Source organism: Lissotriton vulgaris, chromosome 4_1, assembly GCF_964263255.1.
Source record: "Lissotriton vulgaris chromosome 4_1, aLisVul1.2, whole genome shotgun sequence".
NCBI classification, from domain to species: Eukaryota; Metazoa; Chordata; class Amphibia; order Caudata; family Salamandridae; genus Lissotriton; species Lissotriton vulgaris.
The window spans coordinates 682,914,277-682,938,789 of record NC_141691.1 but is presented as its reverse complement, the minus strand read 5'-3'; the positions used below and the strand labels follow the sequence as shown (position 1 = coordinate 682,938,789).

The 24,513-nt window shown below is 47.1% G+C and overlaps 2 protein-coding genes across 3 annotated transcripts in view; both read right to left on the bottom strand.

Moving 5' to 3' along the window:
• LOC147722438 (aromatic-L-amino-acid decarboxylase-like) overlaps positions 1-24,513 on the bottom strand; it is a 1,636,613-nt gene that overhangs the window by 139,571 nt on the left and 1,472,529 nt on the right. The gene's annotated exons all lie outside the window — the stretch shown is intronic.
• LOC147722439 (aromatic-L-amino-acid decarboxylase-like) overlaps positions 1-24,513 on the bottom strand; it is a 712,354-nt gene that overhangs the window by 139,599 nt on the left and 548,242 nt on the right. For both annotated transcript variants that reach the window (XM_086964959.1, XM_086964960.1), the window contains one exon: positions 5,598-5,674. In XM_086964959.1, the coding sequence (XP_086821085.1) occupies positions 5,598-5,674 (77 nt within the window). The remainder of the gene's footprint in view (positions 1-5,597; positions 5,675-24,513) is intronic.

Below are 24,513 nucleotides of genomic sequence, written 5' to 3'. Positions count from 1 at the left end.
CGCGGATCAGTTGGTGGTGTTTGCGGGTGGCGTGCTTGAGGGCGGTCCTGTTGTCTGTGGTCTGGTCGAGCCGCCAGGCTTTCTCGAGGGTGCGGCAGTTCTTCTTGGATTCCTTGAGTTCGTTGGTGAACCAGGGAGTTTTCTTGCTGCCGGGTCTGCTGGGAGGGTTCTTTAGTGGTGCGAGGTCTTTGGCGCAGGCGGTCAGCCACTTGGTGAGGTTGCTGGCTGCTTCCTTTGGGTCTGATGTGTTGGTGGGTGTGTTCTGGCTGAGGGAGGTGGTGAGCTGCTCGGCGGTGATCTTGCTCCAGCTCCGGCGGGGAACCTGTTGCGGGTGGTGGTGGGTCGCAGTTTTTCTGAAGCTGAAGTGGATGCAGCTGTGGTCGGTCCAGTGGAGTTCGGTGGCGTGGCTGAAGGAGATGTGCTTGCTGGATGAGAAGACGGGGTCAAGCGTGTGGCCGGCGTAGTGGGTGGGAGTGTTCACCAGTTGCTTGAGTCCGAGGTTGGTGAGGTTGTCCAACAGGGCGGTGGTGTTTCTGTCATTGTTGTTCTCCAGGTGGAAGTTGAGGTCCCCAAGGAGGATGTAGTCGGCGGAGGGCAGGGCGTGCGGGCTGATGAAGTCTGCGATGTCTTTGCTGAATTGTGTGCGTGGTCCCGGGGGTCTGTAGATGAGGGTGCCTTGGAGGGTGGTCTTGGGATCAGTGTGTATCTGGAAGTGCAGGTGTTCGGCGGCGGTGAAAGTATCGTCAGAGCTGGTCGAGATGCGGATGGTGTTCTTGTGTACGATGGCGATGCCTCCTCCCGTTTGGTTGACGCGTCTTTCCGGGGGATCTTGTATCCGTCCGGGATGGCTATGGCGATGTCGGGCGCTGAGGAGGCGTTCATCCAGGTTTCGGTGAGGAAGGCGACGTCCGGTGCTGTCGTGTCGAGCAGGTCCCAGAGTTCCACGGCGTGCCTGTGGACGGAGCGGGTGTTCAGCAGGATGCACTTCAGGTGCTTGCTACTGGTGCTCGACTTGGCGGGGGTGGCGCAGGTCCGGTAGCAGGTGAATCAGCAGGCTTGGCAGGTGAAGGGTCCGTGGGTGCGCCTCGGGGTGGCTCGGTAGCAGGCAGGGTTCCGGCCGGCATTGAGTGCGTTGAGGATGGCGGCATCGTAGGTACGTCGAGTGGACTTGCATCGGCGGGGGACAGGGGTCCTGGTGCTGGGCGCGGTCCAGGCGCGGACGGGCGCAGACGGGCTTGCCTTTAGCGCGCCTTTGGCGCACAACCGGCTCGCCTGCTGCGCGTGACCGCTGCGTGTTCGTGCGGACGGCATTTAAGGCTAAGTGGGAGGGAGGAGCAGCTGGGAGGTGGGAGCGGGGAGGACACGGAGCAAAAAGGGGCGTGGCCGCGTGAACGGCGACGGGAAGCGGGGAGCGGGGCGGGCAGGCACAAGGGAAAACACTCAATACAGCAGCTAATTAACGAAATAGGCACAAAATACTACAGCTGGGAACGAAAATACGGCAGAACAGCTGGGCGGGCAGGCACAAGGGCAGGCACAAGGGAAGCACTCAATACAACACTAATTAACGAAATAAGCACACAATACAACAACTGGAAATGAGAATACGGCAGAACAGCTGGGGAGAGACAGTGGGGCAGGCAGACGTCACAACGAGGCTGCGAGCAGCAGCGAGGGGCACACACACAGCTGTTGGCCGTGCGGCGCGGGGTGTCCTGAGAACAGTGTGTTTTCAACAGATATACCAGGCCATACTGTTCTAGTGGAGTTTTCCTCACAATCCCTGTCTATTTCTAGAATACCGGGTAGACCCACACCATAACGCTCCCCTGCCACTGGGTGTTGTGCGACAGGTGAACTGGGGTTCAAGGCCATCGGGGGGGTGGAGAGAGGTGGACTCACTCAGTCAGTCACAGTCATTTAGACCTGATAGGATGTTGAATCTGTTTGTTACCTCCAGATATGATAGGGTTTCCGGTCCGCCCGACGTTTCCCCCCTAAACGACCTGACCGGGATTGTGTTCCAGCCATCTGGCCGGTTACTACTCGTAGTGAGATAAGTTCTAGTTTTGTTGTTATTGGCTTGTATTTTCCCTGGTCTATAAAAGAACCCCAGGGGTAGGATTTCTATGCCATATCCCCTCGTTGAGGTCCATGTTTCAGCCTCCTTCAATATCTTTCTTACAGGTAGTATGCTGTTAAAGTTTACTACTATGCTATCACCATCTCTGCATTTCCTAGTACGGCCCAGCCACGAGACTCGGCGTGCCATAACTATATTGTGCCCTATGTTTTGGCCGCTATAGGTGTTGTTTGCTAGCCAATGGGTAACTTTGTTTTTGAGCTGTGGGAAATCCTCCCTCCCCCCCTGTGGCAAGGGTGGAACATTCCCCAGAACTATTACTAATGAAGCACTCTGCGGAGGTAAGTCAAGGACAGATCTATTACCCACACCTTGGCTCAGGCGAGTGGGCTGTGTGGGTCCTTGAGGCTGTGTGGCTAGGTGTGGGACCACTACTTGGGCTGCTCTAGAACCCTCCAGTGCTTTACCACAACCTCCGAGGGTTTCAGGGCTACCCCTATTTTCTGCTAGACTAGTCCAGTTTTCTGAGTGGAGGTGCTGATCACAATTGACTGGTAGGTGGTCTAATTAATTTATTGGTTCCATTCTCCAAACTTAGGTGATGTGCTTCTCCTAGCGACCTCTTGCTACCCACCAACTCTTGTAGCAAATGGTTGTTATCTGTGGTGGTTTGCTGTAGCTTATCTAATCCTGCACTGACCACTCTGAGTCTCTCTAAGAGTGGGAGTGTAAATGTCCTTACCAGGTGTTCTATCTGTGTGATAAAGCTGTCCCCTCCCTGAGTGAACCGTGTTGGACTTTTTGACGGGGGGTGGTCCCTGTTGTTAAGCAGAGCTGGGACGGTAGGATGCTGAGTAGGAGCTTGATTTTTACTATTAGTTCACAGGGAATTAGTGTTCTGATCACAAGCTTGGGGATTTTGGCCCGTATGCATCTTTGTACACCCCCACTCCGTTTTCTTTTCCCTAGTTGTTTGCTGCGGGTTGACAATGTATCCACTACGGGGCATACTTTGATCTCTATGGGGGGGGGGTACCCTGTTTTTTATAAGCTTTGCCGGTTATGCTGTCCTGTGTGCTATTCCCCAATGTGATGATACTATGCTCTTCCGAGACTATGCTGGTTTCTGGTAAACCTAGGTCGGTAAGGCGTTGGCTAATTCGCCTCTCGGGGTTACACTGTTCAGGATACTGCCCATGGATGATCTTTTAGCACTGACAAATTCTGAAGATAATCTTTCCTCTGTGAGGGCAATTTCTCATTCCAGGACGGCTACCGCCCTGGTAAAGTAACCATCTAGTGTGCCGGAGAAGCTTACCCCACTGCGTGTTGACGAAAGAGTTCCCCCATTGTCATTGGTGAGGGCCATGATCTATTATTGGCAAATGTTATAAGGTAGCTAAAACAATAATAACAACGTCTAGCAATGTCCGGAAGTTAATGCAAGACTATGTAGTTGGTTACAGAAGTGGATCAATATCACCTGGTCGATGATGTTTGCAGAGTCCAAGATTTTAGGGGGGTGGCCCAGCCCAGCCTCCGAGGGCCACAGAGGGCCCGACCTTTGCCCGGGCTTAGCCCGGCGCAGACCCGCGCACGATCCCGCGACGCGGGGGCTGCAGGGATTTTAAATCTCCTCCGGGCGCGGGGATGAGGTCATCAGGCGGCGCCCCAGCAAAGGATCCTGGGCAATGGAGTCCCCCGCTCGGCAGCCACAGATGACAGGAAGCGGCAGCGGGGGGACTCTGGAGTCAGCACAGGCCCAGGGACCAGGAGTAAGGAGGGAGTTCGCTCAGGGCACCACAGTGTAAGTAATGAAAAAAACCACTAACACTCACTCTGGGTTCCTTTAAGCCTCAGCGATTGAACAGCATGTGTTGGGTGCTACCAGGGTCTGTTCTCTTGCTAGGTTTGTTTAATATTTATGCGGCACTTAGTGCAACTTTCATTTGATTGTGGCTTACAGTTCGTCCCCAAGGTTGATGATACTTCTTTGGACATAAAAGCTGTGACCTTTATCTGTGTATACTGGAAATCAAGGTGAGATTGTGTGATTAGTGGCTGAAGCTTACTGTCAATAAGACAAAACATTTTGTAGCAGGCAAGAGTGCAGGCCTCTGAAATCCTACATGCAGGCCCAGAGAGATAAAAACAAATCCATTTCGCTCAAAAGTAGACAAAGTCAATGAAGTTAAAATCGATTTAGAACTGTTACTGGGTGATTAGATCTCAGGAAATGTCCACCCCTGTACTTGATTCGGCTGGATCTGTTTGTTAGCAGCTTTCAATACCATTGACCATACAAACCTCCTTCGATGCATAGTCTATTCTATAGAAATTGAGAGGCAGGTTTTGGACCGGATGCACACTTTCCTTACAGGCAGGGCTCAAAATGTTTGCTTGGGTAATTTTTTCTGTTTGACTCTGTCCTTTGGATTAGCTCGAGGATCATCCCTTTCCCCTCTCTTAATTCCTCCCTACGTGTTCCTTCTAGCCCAAGTGATCAAAGACCATGGTATACAGTGCCATTGGTGCGTTGGCAAAGCCCAGTTCCTGCTTGCTCTATTTTGGGTTCTAATGAAACTGTTGAGGGTGTTGGCCCCACCAGAACTAGATGGAGTGGGATTGTCATGAGCAGAATGGTGATAACACGGAGGTCGTGTACTTGAGTAGAGCTGACTCAGGACTCTCCTATTATAGTGACAGGTATATTTTAGCAAAGCACCCAACCGTGAAGTCATTTAGGAATCTGGGTGTAATCTTTGACGGTGGTCAGACCTTAAAACATCCGGTCAATGCTGTGGCGGCGCTGGCACACTCACCTGTCAAAGCCACATTTATGTCTCAGCAACAATTTTATGTGTATGTGTATGTGTGTGTATACTTTAAAATGTCAGAGAAATGCTGTGCAGGCCATAAACTGTTCCACATTTCTACCTCAATAGCCCTGTGACATTCTTTTTATATTTTGCAGGGGGCTAACAAAGCTAAACCCCAAAAAGAGAATTCATTCCAAGGAGTGATGTTGACAGTGATTGTGGGCCCAACCCCCCTCCTACCTGGCAGAGTTAGAGCAATTTAAACAGACATTTGAAAATCTCACAAAAGACTCTTGAGAGTCTGGGTGGCAAATACTTCATAGTTGTGTGTGCGCTTTTATGGAAAGGTTTTCAGAAACAGCTCAAATGTATCGCAGTTTTTCATGTTTCTGAAATGCATGTTGATTTATGTGTTGAGAAGTATCTCATGACACTTTCAGTATTTAAGTTGTTTTTGTTTTTATTGAATGACCCTGGGATGGATTTCCAGATTCTATGTTCTTTTTACTTGATGTCCGATTTTTTTTTCCTGTAAGATTTCGTATTTTTCGATTCGTATGGAATAGATTTGGTTTGTTTAGCATTTCTAGCTCCCCGAAACATTTATGTCATTATTTGTGCTCGACAAATGGTAATAACAAAAATAGATTGTATCTGGATGAACTGACACGATTTCACAAAATGTAAATAATTACCACATTCTTGGTGATTATGTTGGAGGTAGACTGGATTAAGTTTGAAGGCGTCGGTTAAATCTCTTTTCTCCTTGACCCTGAGAAAGCAAGACCACAAATGTGTTAATAGTTAATCAATGTTGAAGCACAACATATAAAACAGTAACTAAGGACCAGAATAACTAGTTTATTGTATTTATATTCTATACAGGTTTATTCTTTGTATGATGTACGTTTATGTCTATCTTTTGATAGATGAATAAAGACTAAATGACGAACGAACTAGTTTATGCTAAAGCTATTATTTCATGTTAAGGGAGGATGAAAATACTAAGGCTATTGTGCCTTTCCTACAGTATTAAGATTCTGCCCAGAATTAAATCCTAAGAGAAGTAAGTCTCACCATATTCAGCACAGGTAGGACATCCTTTTAATTGGGATGGTGGAACGATGGCAGCACAATGGCAGATATCAGAGTTGTCACAGTTACCATCAGGCTCATTTCCAGGACGCTAGGTGGCCCTGCTTGGTTACCTAATGAAACATGTAGAGACAGCCAGCAGCAATTGTTGGCATACCAGGTAAGGAAATCACTGGGATTTCTCGTACCTTCACTCTACAATGAGGGCTCACTTTACACTTTCCAATGCTTGGGAAAATGCCCAGTGAAAACGCCAATGATTCTTCCTGACCTGAAGAGGAAGACAAGGAAAATATCTGTCAGCTGGCAGCTTGAGGTGGCTTCTCATATCTCTTCCACGCTCATTGGCCACCATGTCGGAAATCAGTCTGTTTTTAAAGCTGACTGATTCAACATTGAAGTTTGTTGGTGGCATGACATGACCAGCAGCGCATTTTTGTTTAGAGGGTATCTGCTTTCTCCTACTAAATTTAAAGTGGAGCCATTATAAATCTATGTTTGGCATAACTAAAAGAAGATAGATGCTACATCAACTACAACATTATTCAATTTTCAGTTTCTTGGCAGTTGTCTAGTGGTCAGTGTAATAAAGATAACATTTAAAAAAATCCCCATTTGCTAATTGTATTCCAAAGATTGTAGAAAAAAATATCCTGTTTCCTGTTTGCAAATATGTATTTTATCCAGTGCCAATATCTGAAAAAACTACCTAGGTGCTCATTACAGGTACCACACAATCCTGGGTGGTAAGTGTACAGCCATCAAAATACTAATGGCATGAGTTGTGTTATTTAGTGGCTGTGCAATTATGGGACCATTATGTGTTTTATACCTGGACCTCGAGTAATGCTGTAATCCTCTCTGTTTTTCCTTGATTCAGAGAAGTTCAAAATGTGAATGTGTGCTATAATTCTAGGCCAGCATGAACTATTTGCCAAACCGTGAATCACCCGCCATTGGATAGTTGTAGTTAGGTCAGCTGTTCCATAGCAAAACCTATTTTTGTGTTACTATTAACTTTGGCCCCTTTTGATGTATATCTAAGAATCTTTCCAAAAAGGTTCATGGACAGTGAATTAATTTATTTGCTGTTAAGGCTCTTTCTTAATATAGGTGAGTAAATGCGGGTGCTTCATGTGTTTGGAGCTGGGCAGCAAGCTGGAGACAGTGTGTGCCACAGTTTTACAGACATACATAAAAACGTTGTGAAAATGTGATCTGTTTCCAGACAAAACTTTACCAGTTTGCAACAGAACTTTTCACAACATCAAAGGTTTGAAAAATGGCTATGTTACAGACAAGTGAATGATACTGAGAATGGGCGCGATCAGAGGAGGGCTTCAATAATTTATCCCGAAAGAGACATCCTATATGAGCCCAGCAGTGTGATTAGTCATGGAGAAGGGGCCCCAGCCTGTTTCTAGGGCCCATGGGATATGCACGTCCTGAAGCGAAACAAGAGGAAGGGGAAGAGAAGGAGGGAGAAAGAACACATATATATATATAATCAGTTTTTTCCAAATGTTTCCAGCCTTTGTATGAGGTCTGTAATGGGGTCTCCCCTTGCACATCCTGTTTGTATAAAAGGATTCTTCGTTTAATGTTCAGGTCATTTTTGACCCGGTTCCTGTCACGTGGCTCAGATCTGCAATACAATGTGTCGTAAGCTTGTTGCTATAAAAGGCTGCACATTAGCAGCTTGTTAGCAAACAGAACTATAAAGTTAATGTGGTAAGCATGTGCTTTAGAGGCAGGTAGTAACAGCCTTAAGAAAACCTCATGATCCAGCTGCATTCTCAGGCATACACCACGCGCTCCCAAACACTCTTCCCTCTGACAGAACTGGAACAGCATCTCAAGGCCCAGCAAGGATGGACATATCCCACCTCTCATCTGTGCTTGTGTTCAGCCTCACAATGCACTTCTGTCATTTCGACCTATGAGTTTTCTCTTCAGGAGCCCTAACCATGTGCTTAGACATCACCTGACTCATTATAGTGCTAGTCTTCATGATTGGGGTTCATCTACAATTTGAATTCTAAAGAATGTCTTTGCATAGATCCTGTTCTAGAATAGCTAGAATAAATTTTTTTGCGTATGTTTTAGAGTGCTTAGGAGCGATGAAGTCTTAAAAATAAGTTAGCCTTAGTCTTTCAGGTAGCCATTGAGTTTTTGCCACTTTGCCCTGCCCCCCTTAGCAGTATGCAAAGCTATCCCGCCCTTTGCCAGGATGATGGGCAGCTGAACAAGCATTCCCCCGGCACGTTTCCTGCTGATTTTGATGAGGCATTGTTGGTGACAAGGAATATGAGGACATATCCCCAAAGAAGCACTTACTTCATATTGTTAAGAAGAAAGACCCTTGTTTGGTTGTGATTTACCTCTTTGTAATCTTGTTGTCTTCTCTATAGGAGGATTTATGTTATCAAATATTTCTGGAAAAAAGATGCACCAGCAAAAATCGCATTGCCAAAATGCACACAAGGTCACTGGTGACATTTTCTCGTGCTCCATTATGCAGCTGTAGTTTAGAATATGTACTGGACATTTACCAAAGATGGTAGCACTCAGTAATTAACAGTAGAAAGTACTCCACTTTGGTAGATATTTTGTGCAAAACTCTGCACTCTTGTTGGGTAAACGGGCAGGTGTGGTTCCTTTGTGGACCAGTCACTCACACAGCTACTGACACACCCACATAGACACTCACTCACACACTCAGACACTCACACACCCACTGACAGACCCACTCAGACACTGATACACACACCCATTCACAGACCCACTCAGTCACACACCTACTCACAGACCCACTCATATACCCACTCACAGATCTACTCAGATGCACTCATAGACTCACTCAAACACCCATGCACCCACTCACAGATGCACCCAGACACTCACAAACCGACTCAGGCGCTCATGCACCCAGTCACAGACCCATTCAGACACTCATGCACCCACTCACAAGCCCACTGAGAGACTCATACACTCGCTCACAGACTGCCTCACACACTAATGGAGACACTCATAAACCTACTCAGACACTCATGCATCCAATCACACACCCAGTGAGATTTTTATTGTTAGTCACTCTGAGACCTACTCACGAACCCGACCCACTGGCAGACCTACTCAGACAATCTCATACCCACACACAGACCCACTGAGACACTTGTGCACTCTCACACTTACTCTCAAAGGTTACAGTTAGCAAATACAATTTAAAAACCTTAGAAATCACTTAAGTGACAGGGACGTTATAGTTAGGAAATAACATTAAAAAGACATAAAAATTCACTGAAAAAAACAAAGGTTATAGGGATATTATAATTAACACCTTGGCTGCTGTCCCTATTCCTCTCCGGTGCTGGACATTCCTTAACTGGGTGTGGTCATGACGGAACCATTCCGTCATCAGCACAGCTCAACCGTGACTGATGACGGAATGGTTCTGTCACCAGCATCGAAGGGGTTAAGAAATAGGATTAAAAAAAACTTAGAAAGTCACTGAAAAAACAAAATGTTACAGGGACGTTATAGTTAGGCTCAGATTTCACTCATACAAAACCATTGAAATTCAGCAGTTAAAGTTAGTTGAGCTAACTCTAACTAATGCCCTATAATGCACTGCTTATGAACTCATGACATGGTGACATGGACAGTGACATTGTGGAAAAAGGTAGGGCCGATGACCTTTTTCAAAGTTGCCCGGCGCTAACCGCCTCTATTACCATTCAAGTTACCAAACAAAGAGGCAGGCGCTGGAGACTGGAAGGCAGGAAACAGAAGTTTTATTCCGACGGAGCAGAACACATCAAATCAGACAACAGGGTATCTTCTCGAGGTGCTCTAACCGCATCTCTGAGGCCTGGCCTCTTATACACAGGTTTATGTTCTTTATTACAGTTTATTGCATGTGGCACATTCTTGCAAATACTTTGAAGTATGGAAGGACATCCTCGGAATCCCTGCTTCAGGCCCGTTCCCACACACATTTACAGTAGAAGTTCCCACCCCGGTCACAACAGGTGACGATTGTTGCGCAGCTGGACATTCCTCCGATTCCCGGAATGTATGTGGTCGATCGGGTCTCATGGGGTGGGGGCTTTGATCAACTCGTGGATCCTTTGATGGGAGAAGCTTCCTACTGTATGGGGGCAAAAAACAGCATCCGCAAGGCCAGGTGGTGGCCTGGGAACGAGCAGGACAATCAGGGCACAGAGGAAAGGGGGGTTTTATCAAAGGACCCGGGATCATGAAAGGAGTGGAGGGAGGTGTCGAGCTGGGAACAGGATGGGGTTCCGAGACAGGGTTGCACTGAAGAGGGGTTTATGGCCCCAGCATGTGAGAGCGGGGGGCTGTCAGCGCGCGGGGGATGCCTGCGAGGTCAGGAGAGTGAGAGAGAGACGCGCTGGCTGTCGGCGATGGGTAGAGAGGCCATGGTATTTAAAATGGCTGCCGCTTTTGCGCACGAGTGGACTTAAAAAGGGGGCAAGATGGCGCAGATAATGTTGACACTGCAAACTTGATTTTAACAGTCCTCCCTTTTCAACATATCTAGCCAGCTTGTCTAATCAATGTCTATCTGCATCAGATTCCTAACCTCGACATCATACAGTGCTCTCATGCGTTCCTTTCCAAAGTCCACAGTCTTAGGGCAGATACAATCCGCACATAATGAACACAGAGGCGGCAGGCATTGAATTCCTAAGCAGAACCCACATATTACAACCACAGGAATCAGGATAATAGTAACCAGTCTCCAGCCCCAGTTCTTAACAGTACTCCAAAACCATCCACCAAGCGACCATTCTTCTTGCTCCTGGTGAACTTCTGAGGAGAGTCTGTGGAGATGTTCGATGGCTTTGTATACTGAGGGTGAATTGTCCGGTATATATGTACAGCAGCTGGACCCAATAATGCGGCATGCTCCACCACGATCAGCTAGAACCACATCTAGAACAAGGCGGTTCTGGAGAGCCACCAGGCGGACCGCTTGAAGCTCTGCTGTATTGTTTGCAAGGATGCCAGCTGTGATGTTCATTGTTGTCTCGACTGCCTGAGTCAAATGTCGGATGGCACGGCTGTTTGCCATCGGGCCCCAGAGTGGAACAAGTCCCTTCATTGCATCGAGTAACTGTGCTCCTGTAGAGTCAGCTTGTTCAATGTCCTTGGCTCGTTTTTGTCTATGGTGATTCACCGGAGCCACATAGGTCGGAGGAAGGATGAAGGAGATAAGGCAGGTGCCCCCCCAGCCTTTGGGGAGCCAGGTGTAGGCTTTTGTGCTGCAAACAAAGTACATGTTTGGAGAGGATACGAAGGAAGGTGGATCGGTGGAGTCCAAATTTCTGGTGATGCGGCAGGCACTGCGGCCCACCAGCTGTGTCCCAAGCCCTTCTATGCACATAAGGCCTGTGACGTTGATGACGGATAGGGCCACAGTCAGGGTGGCAGCTGTTCGTTTCCGGAAGTAGGAGAAGGTGGGTCTGGTTGGATTGTTAAACACCTGCATTTCAATTCGTTCTTTGACAGGGATGTCCAGGTGGATAGAGTCGTTGGAGGTCTGCGGGCAGAAATGTGTCTTCGTTTTGTTTCGCCAGACCTCATGAAAGAAATGCGTCATAGTTTTGCTGGAGGTGGCATTATCCCTATACCTCTCTTGCAAGAGGATCAGCCAAGCAAGGCAGGAGCCGTGAATTGAGAAGGGTGAAGGGATGAAGGGTATCGAATGTCCAGTGGCGTGGGGTAGCAACCCACAGATCCAGCAGTTGGTGGCATTGGTGGCAAGATTGTGCTGGTGCAGCAGCTGCACGAAGGAGTTGTTCCAAAACTCCTTTCGCCTTTCCCTGAGTTGGGGTGAGAGAGAAATCAGATAATGTTCCTTCATGGTGGTAGGCTGTGCAGTGGTCAGGAATGTCTCATGAGCGGGTGCGCTGTCTTCCACAATCCAGAGTGTGGTCATGAGGAGGAGGCAGAAGGGGATCGTGATAAAAAGTGCAATTGTCTTTGAACTGTGGATTTTGTCAGTCTTTGGGTTTTTGTAGCGAATCTTCTGATGTCCGGTTGTTTCCATCATCTTCTTATCAGGAGCTTCCATCATCTTCAAGGGAGCTCGGTAGCGGGCAGAACCAAAAACCTTGTCTGGCTTTCTCTCCTGACAGCCTTTGTAGTGTTAGGCCACCGATCTGAGAATTATGACTTAGTCAATGGTCTGCTTAGCCGAAACTCCCTCCTTTCGTCGCAGGTTATACCCTTCTCTGGATGGCACGGTGGGGGTCAGGAATCTTTGCTAGTTCGAGTGTCTCTGTGTCAGGATAGCAGTTCAGTGATGGTCGGTCTTTGTTCAGGAGCTCTTCCTGGGTGCTCACGTCTTCAGTCGTCTTCGGAGTCGGGGGGATCCGTTTGCAGTGGTGCGCATGTACCCAGGTCCGTTTTCCCTCCACTCGAAGAGCTGTTCGGGTGGTGAGGAGGACTTGCCAGGGGCCCGTCCACCGGGGTTCCAGACTCTTGGCACGCTGGAAATTTCTTATAAGCACGTAGTCCCCAGGTTGCAGGTTGTGTCCGGGACCCCTGGAAGAGTCAGGGATGGCATGCAGCACCTGTTGGTGAATGACAGACAGAGTTTCAGTCAATTTATACAAGTAATCAGACATTAGGACGTCCGGGACGTCATGAATGGAAGTCGGTTTTGGTGCAGACCTGACGCTCATGGGTCGGCCGAAAACGACCTCGTAAGGTGTCAAGTGGTGTTTGGTGGGGGTGGAACGCATCGATAGCAATGCCAGTGGGAGAGCGTCTGGCCATTTCAGTCCTGTGGTAGCCACTATCTTAGCTAGTTTTAGTTTTAGTGTGGCATTGTGTCGCTCAACAAGTCCAGCAGACTGGGGGTGGAAGACTGCGTGGAACTTCTGTTTTACACCCAGCCCCTTCAAGATGAGCTGGATAACTTTGGCTACGAAGTGGGGGCCATTGTCGCTCCATAAAATTCGGCAAAGGCCGTAGCGAGGGAAAAATTCCTTCAATAGTACTTTTGCAGTGGCCATAGCAGTGTTGTCACTGGTTGGATAGGCTTCCACCCATTTGCTGAATGAACACACCACAACAAGTACGTATTTCAGGCCTTGGCATCTGTCTAGCTGGATGTAGTCCATCTGCAGGACTTCAAATGGGTGATTGGGAACCCCAAACCCTCCCCGGGGTACTACAGTTCCTTTCCCAGGGTTATGTTGCAAGCATATCAAGCATTGTTGGACCAGACGTTAGGCGGAGTCTGTGATTTTGTCGTTGTGCCAAACTCTGGAGACAAGTTCGATCATGGGGGCTGATCCTATGTGTGCAGGGGAGTGTGCCATAGTCAATATGGGAATCAGGTATGAGTCAGGTAGTAACCATTTGTTTGTGTCTTTTGTTCACCAGCAGCCTTCATCGTCTTTCAGTCCCACCCATGCCCATTCAGTCAATTCGTGTTGTGAGCTGGCCATTTGAATGTCCCTAATTGTGTCCCTAGCGTCGGTCCATTTCTCTGCTTGAAACCTGGTCACGTACATGCGTGTCGTCGTCCTATTCTTGGCTGTGGTCCGAGCAGTCATGTCAGCTAGTGCATTTCCCTGTCCAATAATGTCTGTCACCTTCTTGTGTGCCTGGCATTTGATGTCTGCAAGTCATTTGGGGAGGAGGACGGCTGCGATCAGGGCGGAGACTAGATCTCCGTGTAAGATGGGAGTGCCGTGTGAGGTCAAGAATCCCCTTTCCTTCCAAAGGAGCCCAAAATGGTGAACCACCCCGAAGGCATACTGGCTGTCAGTGTAGATGTTTGCTGTTGTTCCTGCTGCTAGGATGCATGCTCGCGTCAGGGCAATTAGTTCTGCTGCCTGGGCAGATCTTTGTGTGATGCGGGCTGTCTCCACTACAGTTCGGGCCGTGGTGACCGCATAAGCAGCTGAGGTGGTGCCATCAGGGAGTTTGATGCAAGAGCCGGTAACCCATAGCTCTCCATCAGGGTCAGGAAAAGCCGTGTCTCTGAGGTCAACTCTACTCCTAGTCTGTTCGTCTGTGAGGGTCACACAGTCATGTACAGGGGACACATTTGGATCGTTCTCCGGTAGGGGCAACAAAGTTGCCGGGTTCAGTGTGGTGCATCTTTTCAGAGTGATATGGGGTGCAAGCAGAGTCAGTTTGTATCCAGTCAGTCGTGCACTCGTCTGGTGTTGCGTCTTAGTTTGGTTCAGGAGGGTGTCAACTGCATGGGGTACTAATACCGTGAGGGAATTCGAGAGCACGATCCCCTCACTTTGTCGTATAGAGATAGCAGCGGCAGCTACAGCTCGAAGGCAGGCAGGCAAGGCTCTGGCTACGGGGTCAAGAGTGGCAGAGAAGTAAGCGCATGGTTGTTGCTTTGGGCCAATGGACTGGGTCAAGACAGATAAAGCACACCCCTCCCTTTCGTGAGAGTAGAGGGAGAAGGGCTTCGTGTAGTCGGGGGTTCCTAGGACAGGGGCCGAACAAAGGGCATCTCGTAGTTCTATGAAGGAGGATTGGCATTCAGGGGTCCAAGGGAGTGGGAAGGGGACATCTTTAGCTAGTAGAGAAAGCAGCGGTTTCACAATGAGGCTGAAGTTTGGCAACCACTGCCGACAGAAGGAGGTGAGGCCTAGTAGGGAGTGGACTTGTTTCTGAGTCTTGGGGACAGGGGTCTCTAGAATGGTTTGGATTCGGCCGGGAGTAAGTTTCCTTCCGTCTCTGGACAGAAGGTGGCCTAGGTAAGTGACCTGGGGTTGGCAGAATTGCAGCTTCTTTTTGGAGACCTTGTGGCCATTTTCCGCAAGGAAGTGCAGGAGTTGGATGGTGGCTGTGACTGCAAGTGGAGTGGTGTCGGCCGCCAAGAGGATATCATCAACGTACTGTATCAACACCACTCCATCGGGTAACTGGACTTCGTCCAGTTGTCTCTTGAGGGCCTGACTGTAGATGCTGGGGCTTTCTGTGTAGCCTTGGGGTGCTCGACAGAATCTATATGAGCGGGCTTTTAGGGGGAAGCCGAAGAGGTATCGGCTATCTGGGTGGATGGGGATAGAGAAGAATGCGTTTTTGAGGTCAATGACAGTGAAGGAGGTGGCAGTAGAAGGAATCAAAGTCAGGATAGTGGTGATGTCTGAGACCACGGGGTACTGGGGTACAACTACTTTGTTGATCTCTCGAAGGTCGATGATGAAGCGGTATGCTTTCTCATCTCCCTCTCCTTGTTTTTTTATGATGGGTAAGATAGGGCTGTTGCAAACATTGCTAACTACTTCCTCTACCACTCCTGCGTCTATCAGTGACTGAATAATCTTTACCAATGCCTTCTCGCCCTCGGGCGATATCCGATATTGTGGGAGTTTCGGGAGTATTGCGTCCGGTCGAACAGTGATGTGCACTGGGTCAATCATCATGCGTCCTACGTCCGAATCTGCCTTGGCCCACAGATACGGAGGCAGAGTGTCAAGTAGGGACGAGTCAGTGTCAGTGATGGAAAACATGCGTCGGGAAGGGCAATGTCTGAGCAGAATTGGGTTGTCGTACAGAAAAACTCGAACTCCGTCTTGTGAACATCTAATAGTAGCTCGGAAATGTTTCAGCAAGTCAAGTCCCATAATGGCGTCAGGAGTATTGGCGGAAAGCAAAAACGTTGTGTCAGTTGTGTTGTTCTATAAGTCGAAGGAGATCGGTGTGGACAAAGGGTTAGTGGAGGGCGTTCCATCGAAACCTATCGATGTTACAAGCGAGCCAGACAAGGGTGCCCTTGGAATCAGTTGTTTAGATAACGCACTACGTGTCGCGCCAGTGTCTACCAGAAATGGAGACTTTGTACCCAGGACCTTAGCGGTGACATAAGGACCTTGCTGGTCAACATAGAGCTCGACTGGATCCCTCCCTTGCCCTAGGCAGTACTATGCGAAGTCGCGGGCATTGTCGCAGTCAGACTGCTGGTACTGGTTCTGTCGGGGACGGTCAAATGTATTCGATCTGTTTGATCTATCGTTATTTGTGTCATTCGTGGACCCCCGTTGCTGCCCTCTATTTCTCGGTCCACCCGCTACGTCCTTGGGGTCCCTTTTTCTGTTTATCTCCATCAGAACCGGACACTGGGATTTCCAATGGCCGAATCCTTTGCAGAATGCACACTGGTCCTCGCTAATGTCTCTACGTCCAACATGGGGTGTCGGGGTATGGTCTTTAGGGGGTGCGTTCCTAGGGACATTTGTCTGGTAGTTCCCTTTGTATTGCTCTCGTCCTATAGTCACCCCTTGCAACTGCGCAATCATCACCCTTTCTTTTAAGTCTATCTTCTTTTTCTCTGTCTCTCTATTGTTTTCATTTTTCTGGTGCTCGTAATATTGGGCCATCTGGAGGATAGCCGCGGGTTTGGAGGCTGCCCAACTACTCTCGCTGGCCTGCAGTTTCTGAGAAACCTCCTGCGACAAACCTTTTACATAATTCTGGACAAACAGATGGTGTTCGGTTGCAGTGGTCATGTCCTGGCCGCTGTAATCGGAGAACACTGTTTCAAACCGGGAGAAGTATTCCGATACGTCTTCCTGGGGTTTCTGACGACAAGCCGTTACTATCGACCAGTCCACTTTCTTTTCTGGGATCAGGGTTTTCAATTTCTGTACAATTTTGTCTGGGAGGTCTAAAATGGATTTCAAAGGCTTCTGTCCAGGTTCTCGTTGCCTATCTATGCCATCGAGTTGTGACCAGGTATGTCCGAACAGCTCAAGGTGGTCGACTTTCCGGATTTGCTTCCACACATCAGCTGGCAGACATAACCCGAAAAACAAGTCGATGTCAGCCAGGGTCATAATCGTTGAACCTAGGGCTGTACCTAATTCAGTGTAGAAGGCAGTGGGGTTTTTACGTAAATCGGGCAGAGACTTCCGGAACGTCAGAATATCTTGCCAATCCCATGGCTGGTAGACCCAGCTGTACACTACCCTCCCTCTTGCATCTTGGTGGTTGACGTCATCGTGTGTTCCTAGACCTCGTGGGAGAACCCAGTAGGGGGCAACCTCTCTTATTGGCATCATGGTGCTAGATCGTCAGTTCGGGATTCAGTCGCTATGGGTGTTGTAGGTTTAGCTTCCGATTCTTGTTCAGTGAGGTGGCGGAAAACCTCAAGCGTACGCATAAGGAGGTCCGTCACGTCACACTCGCCCTCATCCCCAATATCGACCTTTCTATACAGAGTCGTTAGGCTCTCGGGACCTTTGTCTCGATATCGGTCCTCATACGCATTCAGGGCATGATAACACAGTCGTACGGCAAAGTGCCGTCTGTGGCTCCCTGCATATGAGTTGAACATATTCGTGATGTGCTCCTCACTCTCCTTTCTTTCTACCAGTGTCCTTACTATCTTGTCAATCCCTGCTTGCTCATCTTTGCTTAACCTGTTCGTTCTTGTGGAATCTGTCTTTCGGGCCTCTGGGTCATCTAACACTGTCGCTTGTGCTGTATCTAGTACAAGGGGTTCGGCCGGCGCGGAGGCCATGGGGACCGAAGCTCTGGTACTACTCTCGTCTGTGCTTGGGGGTAGTGAGTGCTGTGCTAAAGGTTGGGAAGGGGCATATGGAGGGGGCATGTAGATGATCGGAGGACCTAACAAAAGATCATCGTTGACTCACTGTTTCGAGGGTAATTCAGGGTAGAGCGTAGAGGGTGTTCTAACCGGACACTGACTTGATGTCCGTACCTCTTGTTTCTGTTTGGCTTCTTCTCTCTCCTTTATCTCTTCTTCTAATTTCTTAGCAGCTAGGTGGGCTGCCTTTCGCAGCTCTTTTCCCAACCTACTTTCATTTCTATTTTTACGTTGTTCGGTTTCTTTGCGCCACATGCCGAGACTATCAAGCATAGTGGGCGTTGTCTTGTGTTTCCCAAGGGCTGTTTCTAGCGCGCTTATTTTATCCTCATCGAAGGATCCTATCAGTGGCCACTGACTTTTCTGATCCTTCTTCGTATATTTATGCTACAGCTTGCTATAGGCTATAGCGATCAATCCATGCTTCATAAACATGTCCTTATTAGGGGTGCCTTCCAGTGGAGCCGGATGGTTCATCTCTAATAAGCGGTCCGGGCTAAACAGGCCACCAATCAGTGGGGAGAAGATAGGCATGACGGATTACAACGGGGACAAAAGTCTGCACTACCTATCTTATCACTGCGTGCAAAGACTAGACAGAATATTTCTATTCTTCGTTATTTGCAGGCAGTGAATACCTCAAAAGAACCAATATCGAACAGTCAATGTTCGGTCAATCAAACAATTAATGGGGAGAATAAGTAGGCACGACGGGTTACAACGGGGACAAAAGTCTGCGTTACCTACCCTTTCACTGCCTGCAAAGAGAGAACCTGTTCTTCCCTGTTTGCAGACAGAGAATCTCCAGAAAATAATCCGCGAACAACAGTTCGGGCCAAACAATCAATCAGTGGGGAAGGAAGATAGGCACGACGGATTACAACGGGGACAAAAGTCTGCGTTACCTATCGTTCACTACCTGCTAAGAGAGAACCTGTTTTTCTCCGTTTGCAGACAGCGAATCTCCAAAAAGAACCAACAATTCAAAGAGTAATACTAGTATTTTCCAAATCAAACAATCATTTCGCAATTTGTCGTGTTACACGACCTTACCCGGACCGCATGGACAGTTTCTTGTCTTCCGAATCCAGCGCCCGATCGTCCTCTATTCTTCGTGACCGTCGCGGCACTCCTGATGGTTCCCAGTCAGGACCGTAGATCACTCGAGAGAGGTCTGTTCGGAACCAGTGAAGTTTGGATGATCGGCTGTCAGACGAGGGTCTATCGGACAGGAGCTCTCCCGATCGTTGCAGTCGTTCACTCTGTCGTCAGGACCTCTCCCACTGGATCCACGAGTCACAGATGGGCCCCACGTTTGGGACGCCAATTGTGGAAAAAGGTAGGGCCGATGACCTTTCTCAAAGTTGCCCGGCGCTAACCACCTCTATTACCATTCAAGTTACCAAACAAAGAGGCAGGCGCTGGAGACTGGAAGGCAGGAAACAGAAGTTTTATTCCGACGGAGCAGAACACATCAAATCAGACAACAGGGTATCTTCTCGAGGTGCTCTAACCGCATCTCTGAGGCCTGGCCTCTTATACACAGGTTTATGATCTTTATTACAGTTTATTGCATGTGGCACATTCTTGCAAATACTTTGAAGTATGGAAACACATCCTCGGAATCCCCGCTTCAGGCCCGTTCCCACACACATTTACAGTAGAAGTCCCCACCCCGGTCACAACAGGTGACGATTGTCGCGCAGCTGGACATTCCGCCGATTCCCGGAATGTATGTGGTCGATCGGGTCTCATGGGGTGGGGGCTTTGACCAACTCGTGGATCCTTTGATGGGAGAAGATTCCTACTGTATGGGGGCAATAAACAGCATCCGCAAGGCCAGGTGGTGGCCTGGGAACGAGCAGGACAATCAGGCACAGAGGAAAGGGGTTTTTTATTAAAGGACCCGGGATCATGAAAGGAGTGGAGGGAGGTGTCGAGCTGGGAACAGGATGGGGTTCCGAGGCAGGGTTGCACTGAAGAGGGGTTTATGGCCCCAGCATGTGAGAGCGGGGGATGTCAGCATGCGGTGGATGCCTGCGAGGTCAGGAGAGTGAGAGAGAGACGCGCTGGCTGTCGGCGATGGGTAGAGAGGCCATGGTATTTAAAATGGCTGCCGCTTATGCGCACGAGTGGACTTAAAAAGGGGGCAAGATGGCGCCGATAATGTTGACACTGCAAACTTGATTTTAACAACATCACTGATTACAGCAGCCAGTGAGTGTAGGAGTTTTGTAAGGTCTTCTGAGATTTAACGATATATACTATGCTACTGCATAAGTTAAATTACTATTCTTTCTATACTACTGAGTAATACTATTTCTAACATATATTACATGAGAGGTTGTGTGACTGTCTGTATCTGTACGTGAGTAGGTGTGTGAGTGGTTTTATGGGTGTGTGAGTAGCTGTATGGGTGTATAAGTGGGTGTGCTGTATTGGTGTGTGAGTAGCTGTAAGGTTATATATGTGGGTGTGCTGTATGGGTGTGTGAGTAGCTGTATGGGTGTATAAGTGGGTGTGTCAGTGGCTGTATGGGTGAGTAAGTAGCTGTATGAGTGTGTGAGTAGGTGTGTGAGTGACTGGGTGAGTAAGGGGTTGTCTGAATGGTTGTATGAATGAGTGACTAGATATGTGAATGGCTGTATGGCTAAGTGAGCAGACGTGGAAGTGCTTGTATGGGTGGGTGAATGGGTATGTAAGTTGTTGTGCGGATGTGTGAGTGTTTGTGTGGGTGAGTGACTGCTTGTATGAGTAGCTGTATGGAATTCCTGGGAGGTATTCGGAGGCCCAGCCCCCTTTCTCCACCACTCTGTAAAGGTGACTACTAGTTAAAAAACCTTAGAAATTCACTGAAAATCCAAAGATTACAGGGACGTTATAGTTAGGAATTACCATTTAAAAATCCTTTCAAATTCACTGAAAAAACAAAGGTTACAGAGTTGTTATAGTTAGGCTAAAATTTCACTAGTACTAAACCAGAGGAAAACAGCTGTTATAGTTATTGAGCTCCCTATAACTCACACCCCTGCAGTGCACTGCTTCTGACCTCACATTTAACATCACTCATGAGATGGTCAGTGAAATCGCTAAAGACATCTCAAATTACATCACTGAGGACATCATCCAGAGAATTTATGATGCACACACTCACACACCCATATATTCATTCATACACCCACTCCAACTGCCACACTACCATTCGAAAACTCATTCACACACACATACCAGTACTTACACAGCCAGTCACTGATTCGTAGATCAACACACATCTCCACTCACTCACCCATACAGCCACTCACACACCTACTCACTCACTAATACAGACACTGACATATCCAATCATACACTCATACAACTAGTCACATTGAGTCAACCACCCAGAGAGCTACTCACATACCTACTCAATCACCCATACAGTCAATCACAAAGGCACTCACACAGCCATGTTCTTACTCATAAATATACTAACATGTACTCACTTACCTATGCTGTCACTGATACAAGCACATACTCCCCCATACAGCTATTCTCACATTCACTCACGTACCCATTCAGTTACACACATACCCTTCACTCACCTATACAGCCTTTCACATACCCAGTTACTCACCCATATAACACATGCACTCACTCACCAACACAGCCATACCCATACTCATTCACCCATACAACCCCCCACACACACATACACACTCAGTAACCCACACAACCACTAACTCACCCACTCACTCATCTATACAGGTCACACACACCCTCACCCACTCTTACAGACACTCAAACACCCAAACAGGTACTCAGTGAACCAATCACCCATACAGCCACTCACATACCCGCTCACCAACGCATACAGCCAATTAGACACCAACTGACAGAATGATACAGACATTTACATAACCTAGTCATTCACCCATACATTCACCGAGACACCTAATCACTCACTTATACAACCAGTCACATACCCAATGAATCACCCATAAAGGCACTTATAAACCCACAGATTCACCAATACACCTCACATTTTTTTTAAAACACTCACAATTACTGGATTATGTCATGATTGATGTCATTTGAGATGTCATCAGCGAGGCCATGAGTGATGTCACTGACCATGTCATGAGTGATGAAATATATGAGGTCATAAGCATTTAATTGTGGGGCACAAGTTATACTTAGCTTACTAACTATAATGGCAGCATTTCTCTGGTTTTGTAGGAGTGAAATGTGTGCCTAACTATAACATCTCTGTAACCTTTTATTTTGTCAGTGGATTTTTATGTTTTTTTACATTCCATTTCCTGTGACCTTTGTTTCTTCAGTGAACATATATATATATATATATATATATATATATATATATATATATATATATATATATATATATATATATATATATATATATATATATATATACATATACATATATATATATATATATATATATATATATATATATATATATATATATACATATACATATATATATATATATATATATATATATATATATATATATATATGTATATATGTATATATATATATATACACATATATATGTATATATATATATATACACACACATATATACATATATAGCTCGTAACTGAAGTACTGAAGTTCGTCCTCATGAATGCGTGTGATAGTACTTGTATAGCACCTACTGTATTAAAGACAAAATGGAAGTGCTATATTTTGCATTGCAGAAGACAGTCCATTACAGATTATGTTATCTCTCTGTTATGTTGCTTGCAAACCTCAGCCATCTTCTCCTCTCCAATTATCAGTACCTGAAGTCTCAATCTTGACTAATACCATTCTTGTTACTAAAAGGGCACCAAAAGGTAAACAGAATGTCATTGGTATATTAAAAAGTCTCACAAAATCCCTGGGGAAATGTTACCGGCACACAGGTGAGCAAGATGGTGCAGTAGCTGTAGCATCTCTAAGGTGTCACTTGGTAGGTTAAGCCTTCATTTTAATCTGTTTACTGTATGCTTTGGATTCATGCGCCGCATCAGGGAATTGGAACGGATATTATGCTTTACAGGTAGATTAATATTGTCCTAGTTTTTGTAAAAAAATGCATTTCATGCTCCCCCATGGATAAACAAACCAGTGGGATTTCCTTGGTCTCATCGCAATGATTGCACATGGGAGATACTGTGTAATGCAAGCAGTATTTCTCTCTTTAAGCTTACTATTAGCTGATCATGAACATCTTCAGGTTTCTGAGAATGGTCATTGAAGGATGGAGGATGAATGCTACCCACAAAAAACAAGGGCACAAACCACAATTTTTCTTCTTCTTCCTCTTTTCTCTCCAGGAACTGTCTTAAAGAAATACAGCACGTTTTCCACCAGAGCATGCTTCTGTAGATTGTATATGGCCAGTTTCGGGTAGGCAGTGCCCACCACAGTGAATTCTGTGATGTAGGAACGAGTGCAATACCCAGCAGCTTCTCTGAGGAGGGAAACCTTGCACAATCCAGGTTGGTCAGATTTCTTTTACCACAAGGGATGCAGACACTTCCTGGAACAGGGTTAGCTCTGAACTGCCAGCTGCAGTTTTCAACCAGCATGTAAACACCTTCAGTATGGCCATTGACCTTCATGAACCCTTCTGCTGCGGTTTTTCTAGAATGTGAAGTTGCATGTGGGCCGCATCCTCATAGCAGGAAAGACAATAGACATCACTGCTGAAGCTCTCCTTCTCTACCCTGTTGATGACCTTGCTTTACTGAAAGTCCCCAGACATGATGTGGACACAGTGTCAAAAAGCCCTCCATGTCCCACATGAGAAAGGATGCCTAGAGAATCTACTACTATAAGTTCAAGTGGGTAAGTAATGACTCAGGCGCTCGAGCATGAAATGAAATTACAATTTGTAACACGTGCTAATACCAGGAGGTGTCTAGGCGCGGCGGCTCACCATAATTTGCTAGCCAGAGTATGATGTTAGGGAAGGAGTGACTGGGCTAGTTGGTAAAGAGCTGAGTTCCTAAAAGTTTACCAAATGCCAAGAGATTGTTTTCCACATTAAGTGCCAGTGGGAGTGCATTCCACAATCTGGCGGTGCCTGCAACGAAACTTCTTCCCCCCCATGAGACCGTTTTGGCCCAGGGAATTATCAGATTTGTGGATGTCCCTGAGCGGAGCTGCCTCTTTGGGATGTACCACTTGAACCTTTTTGCAAAATATTCAGGGCCAAGACAATGTAGTCCTTTCAGGGCGATGCAGAGGGCCTTAAATTCATCCTTCTTTTAACTGATAGCCAATGTATTATTGGGAGGGCATAAGCCACTGATTGATGTTTTGGAATAGCGAGCAGTAGGCAAGATGTTGCATTTTGGAGGACCTGCATTTTGTTGAGGAGGCGTGATTGTATGTTGAGAAACAGGCCACCTACATAATCTATTCTAGACAGGATAAGAGCTGTTACCACCGCTTTCAGGGGTTCTAGCAGGATGAAACTGAGAATTTTCCTGATAGTTTTGAGTATGTAGAAACATGTGAAGGTGATTGCGTTGATTTGCCTCTCAAAGGACAGCTTGGTATCAAAGTAGACTCCTCGGTTTTTCACCTTAGAGATCGGAGTTGGTATTTCTCCTGTTTCCTGTGGCCACCAGATTGGTTGCCAAAAAGAGGCATCGCGCCCAAACAGAAGTACCTCAGTTTTCCCTGTGTTTAATTTCAGGCCGTTTTGTGGCATTCAATGTCCAACTTTGCGCAGACAGTCATGAAATTTCATTGCAGTGTCCGTTGAATCCCCTGAGAAGGCCTTTATGAGAGAGTAGAGGGGGCTGACATAAACATTGAAAAGTGTTGGGCTCAGCAAGGAGACATGTGGCACCCTCTGTACCACCTTTTAATGTTTTGTTGAGCTTAACACCCTGCTTTGT